The sequence below is a fragment of the Mus caroli genome, chromosome 15 (assembly GCF_900094665.2).
Source record: "Mus caroli chromosome 15, CAROLI_EIJ_v1.1, whole genome shotgun sequence".
Taxonomy (NCBI): domain Eukaryota; kingdom Metazoa; phylum Chordata; class Mammalia; order Rodentia; family Muridae; genus Mus; species Mus caroli.
In genome coordinates, this window is record NC_034584.1 from 21,707,533 (window position 1) to 21,711,791 (window position 4,259).

General features: G+C 48.4%; 1 protein-coding gene across 2 annotated transcripts in view; it reads left to right on the forward strand.

The window, feature by feature from the left end:
- The first annotated feature begins 650 nt into the window (after positions 1-650).
- The window catches only part of March11 (membrane associated ring-CH-type finger 11), a 105,513-nt gene continuing 101,904 nt past the window's right edge, over positions 651-4,259 (forward strand). For both annotated transcript variants that reach the window (XM_021183644.2, XM_021183645.2), the window contains exons 1-2: positions 651-1,404; positions 2,578-2,733. In XM_021183644.2, coding sequence (XP_021039303.1) covers positions 874-1,404; positions 2,578-2,733 — 687 coding nt within the window. In that variant the 5' untranslated portion in view covers positions 651-873. The remainder of the gene's footprint in view (positions 1,405-2,577; positions 2,734-4,259) is intronic.

Below are 4,259 nucleotides of genomic sequence, written 5' to 3' on the forward strand. Positions count from 1 at the left end.
GGACGCATCGAAATTTTTTTACAAATCCAGGATGTATATATTCAGGAGAGGGAGACAGAGGGATTGGGCATTCCCAGGATGACAAAGGTTTCAGAGGCTTCTGCTTGAAGACTTTTAAGATGCGGAGTCCTCTGAAGGAGGACTGGAATCTCCAAAACAACAGTGGAGCAAAGAGCAGCTACAACATCTATCCCCAAGAGTCCTTTCCTGCGTGCCTCTGTTCACAGGGATGCCTACCTCGCCCTCATCCTTACTCCCACGCGGGTCTCTGCTTGGCCCACCGCGCCCCCACCCGGCGGGTTTCTCGGAATTCCCCCAGACCCACCCAGTAACGGTTTTTGGATGGCAGCTTCCGACCCCTCCCCCTTTTCCTTTCTCACTGGAGCCGCAGTACCGCGCGCTTCTGCGAGGGGCAATCCGCCCCGGAACCGACGTGAGCGGCACGGGGCGGGGTTAGTGGAAGCGGCCCAGGGATCCCCCAGTTTCAGCAGGGTCCTCTCGGCACCCCACACCTCTCTCTCACGCACGACTTGCCTACCCCCATCCCCCAGTCCAGTGCTTGTTCCCAGCCTCCTTGCCCAGCTCTGCACTCCTCCCCGCCTCCCATCCCCACCCCCGCGCGCCTGGCACGCGCAGCCGAACTCGGCGCCGCCTCCATCAGAGCCGAGCCGGCGGCTCCGCTGAACAGCCGCCTCTGCGGCCGCCGCGCCGGTCCTCCGCGTCCTCTCCTGGTCCCGCCCTCCTAGTCCCTTCGCCCCGGTTCCCCTTCCCACCCTCTTCCCTCCTCCCTCTCCAGCCTCCCTCTGCGCTCTCTGGCTGCAGTCCGCGCCCGGCCCGCCACCGGGCGGGCAGGAGGACGGCGGCGACTCCACCATGAGCGACGAGGGCAACAAACGGTCTAGCCGGGCGAACAGCCTCGAAGCTGAGCCACCTCTGCCCCCGCCGCCCCCACCCCCGCCTCCGGGAGAGTCGGCCCTGGTCCCCACCTCCCCACGCTACCGGCCGCCGCTGCCCGCGCCTCTGGAGCGCATCGTAGGGTCGGGCGAGCCGCCGGTAGAACTGGCCCCTCGGCGCAAGGGCGCGGGAGAGCCTCTACCGCCTCTGCCGCCGTCTCTGTTGCCCGGCGACCAGGAGGTGACAGCGGCGGGCGACTCCTGCGAAGGTCCTAGGCGCCTTCCGGAGGTGAAGCTCCCCGAGGCTGCGACGGGGAAAGGCAGCCCGGGGGAGCCCGAGGCCGGCGCGTGCGGGGAGGGCGAGCGGCGAGGCACCGGAGACCAGCCCGAGACACGCTCCGTGTGTAGCAGCCGCAGCAGCAGTAGTGGCGGCGGTAGCGACCAGCGCTCGGGGCACCAGCACCAGCACCATCAGCCCATTTGCAAGATCTGCTTCCAGGGCGCAGAGCAGGTAAGGCCGGAGGGACCCCAGGTCTGCAGGCGGCGAGTCCTGGACCTGGCCAGCAAGGGTAGAGCTTTCAGCACCACGGACAGCGCACGCCCCACAACTGAGCCTCCCTCTCCAGTTCTCTTTCTGAGAAGGCTGATAAAGTGTCCTGGTGACTAATATAGAAGTAAATTAACCTATACCTTTTCTCCCTACCTTATTTTTAAGTCAGGTACTTCTCGACACTATAATGGTAACATCATTAAGCGTTTCTTGTGAATTACTCAAAGGATTTTAGTTTATAAGTAGATTCGAGCCAGGTCTCTTTTCTGTTAATGTATCCAGAGAACTTAGTTTCGGAATACAAATGAGGCTGGGGATAAGTCATGCTACATCAATACCAATATGAGGTATGCAATACCAATATGCAATACCAAAAGAGGGTGGGCTTTTTTATTACAAATTTTTAATGAGAAAGGTGCTACAGTTCTTGCAAAAGGAAGTACTTGGACAGAAAGGGTATCTTAGCCAATTGATGTCCTTGATGCCTTGTTAGAAATGCAGTTTTAAAATTATAAGCATCATTAGAGTCACATACAAACTTCCACAAGAATCATCATGCAGGGGAAATGAGAATGCATCCCCCTTGCAAAGTGTGTGAAAACATTAGCTTTAATGTCTCTGAAAGTTAGGAAGTTGCATAAGAATATGCAGGCTTTCAGGAAATAGCGCCTTGAGTCAATATTTATGATGCTACATTTAGAAAAAGTAAAAGCGCAGGCTACTCTGAGCTGCTTTCTGCTATGCACTTCTCCTTTAGCAATGATTAAGAATAACTGCAGAGGAAATGCATCTGACCATCCACTTAAAAGTTATTAAAGAGATATAATAGCAGAGCCTTCCCCCAAGGGCATTGGGGTCTACATCTTGCAGACATTTTGTATGTCAGTGAAACATTTCTGTCATAACTGTAAGCACTATCTTAGAAATAGGTTTTTTTTTAAGACTTTATTGTCATTCCCATCAGAGATATAAAAATTTAATTTGGTTTTCTGGGATAGAGCTTGATGCTTGTATAGTTCCGGGTAAACAGTAGATGGAAACGAAATCAAGCTTAGGGTTTTTTAAGTAGAGGCAGAAACACAGCTATTTACAGTGGCCTGCTTCTTCTTCTTCTTTTTCTTTTTCCCACTCCAGGGTGAGTTGTTAAATCCTTGCCGATGTGATGGGTCTGTTCGGTACACACATCAGCTGTGTCTTCTAAAGTGGATCAGTGAGAGGGGCTCCTGGACCTGCGAGCTGTGCTGTTATAGATACCACGTCACAGCCATTAAAATGAAGCAACCTTGCCAGGTAGACACAATGCTCACTCTTCCAGGAATAATTTTGTTAACATGGGTACACTTGAATTTTGTTTTGGCTTAAATGGTCTCCTTAATCCTACTTAAGAATATTTAATATAAATTGCAGTAAGACCAAGATGTAGAATTTGTAGGCGGTGCTTAGAGAAAGCCATGACATTCTTTCTGAGAAACTCCAAGGGCATTTTAACCAAATGATTTCCTTTATAATTTGTTGTTTACTGATTAAATTATACTGAATTCTGTTTCTTAAGGGCTACAGTGGTAAAAATGAATCCACATGAGTCTGTTTTATTAATAAGAGATGGTATACAGCTTATTTAGCAGACTATTTTTTTTTTTTTTGCATTTTAAAACCATACCTAGCTCAATTTATGGAAAAGAGATGCAAATGAAGTGGCTGTTTACCAGTGTGGAAACTTCCAGTTGAGTCTGTCAGCTCAAGTCTAAACATTATTCCTGCTTACATTTTCTGTTCCATAAGAGTTTTTAAAAATTTTTTTCACATTAACTCTTGGTGCCATTCAGTTACATATGGGACGCAGGCATGTTCCCTGCAGCCGATCTCCATAACGCTGCTGAAGTTCTACCTAGTTTCAAATCTTTGTGTAAAATCACAGTGACACAGTATCATAAGTTTGCAGTTAATCCCCCTCCCTGCCCACCACAATAGGCTCACCCCCTCCCCCATCTCCTTAGTTTTTGGGGTGGAAATGACTCAAGTTTTTGAATAGGGTGATGGAATATCAAATACAGAATGTTAAGAAGATAGCTTAGAGGAAAGTGGGGCAATATGTAACAGAGATCTGGCAGGAGATGGAGCAGAGATGCAGCAACCATGAAAAAGGCAATGGAAAATTTGAAGAGAGAAATACAAGGGGACCCAGTGGCTCTCACTACTAGGCTTATCCAATCACTACTAGGCTTGCCCATGGCCACTAGGATTGCCCATGATCAAACTCAATTTACATTGAGGTACACAACATGCATGGCACTGTAATATTTCTGAAGGAATCCAGAATGTGAATTATTAGTGCATTGGGAATTTAAATTTCTTAATATTCAGTTGATACCTTATATGCAATTAATTCGCAACTCTGAAATTTGCATTTAAGGCGTAATTAGCAATCATGAAATGAAAAACGGAATTTTCTCCACCTCAGACTTACAAGTTAGTTGAAAAGGGGAAACTAATGTAATGAGAGGTATGGCCACACAGAAGTCAGTCACAGACCTTTTCCAGTTCAAAATGAAAAAGAGTTGGAGCCAGCCGGGCTTGGTGGCGCACACCTTTAATCCCAGCACTTGGGAGGCAGAGGCAGGCAGATTTCGGAGTTCAAGGCCATCCAGGGCTACACAGAGAAACCCTGTCTCGAAAAACCAAAAAAAAAAGAAAGAAAGAAAGAAAGAAAGAAAGAAAAGAAAAAAGAAAAAAGAAAAAAAAATAAGTTGAGCCATGTCCAAGGTCATGGCCTGGCTGACATTGTTGTATCTATGATAATCTTTTTTTTTTTTTTT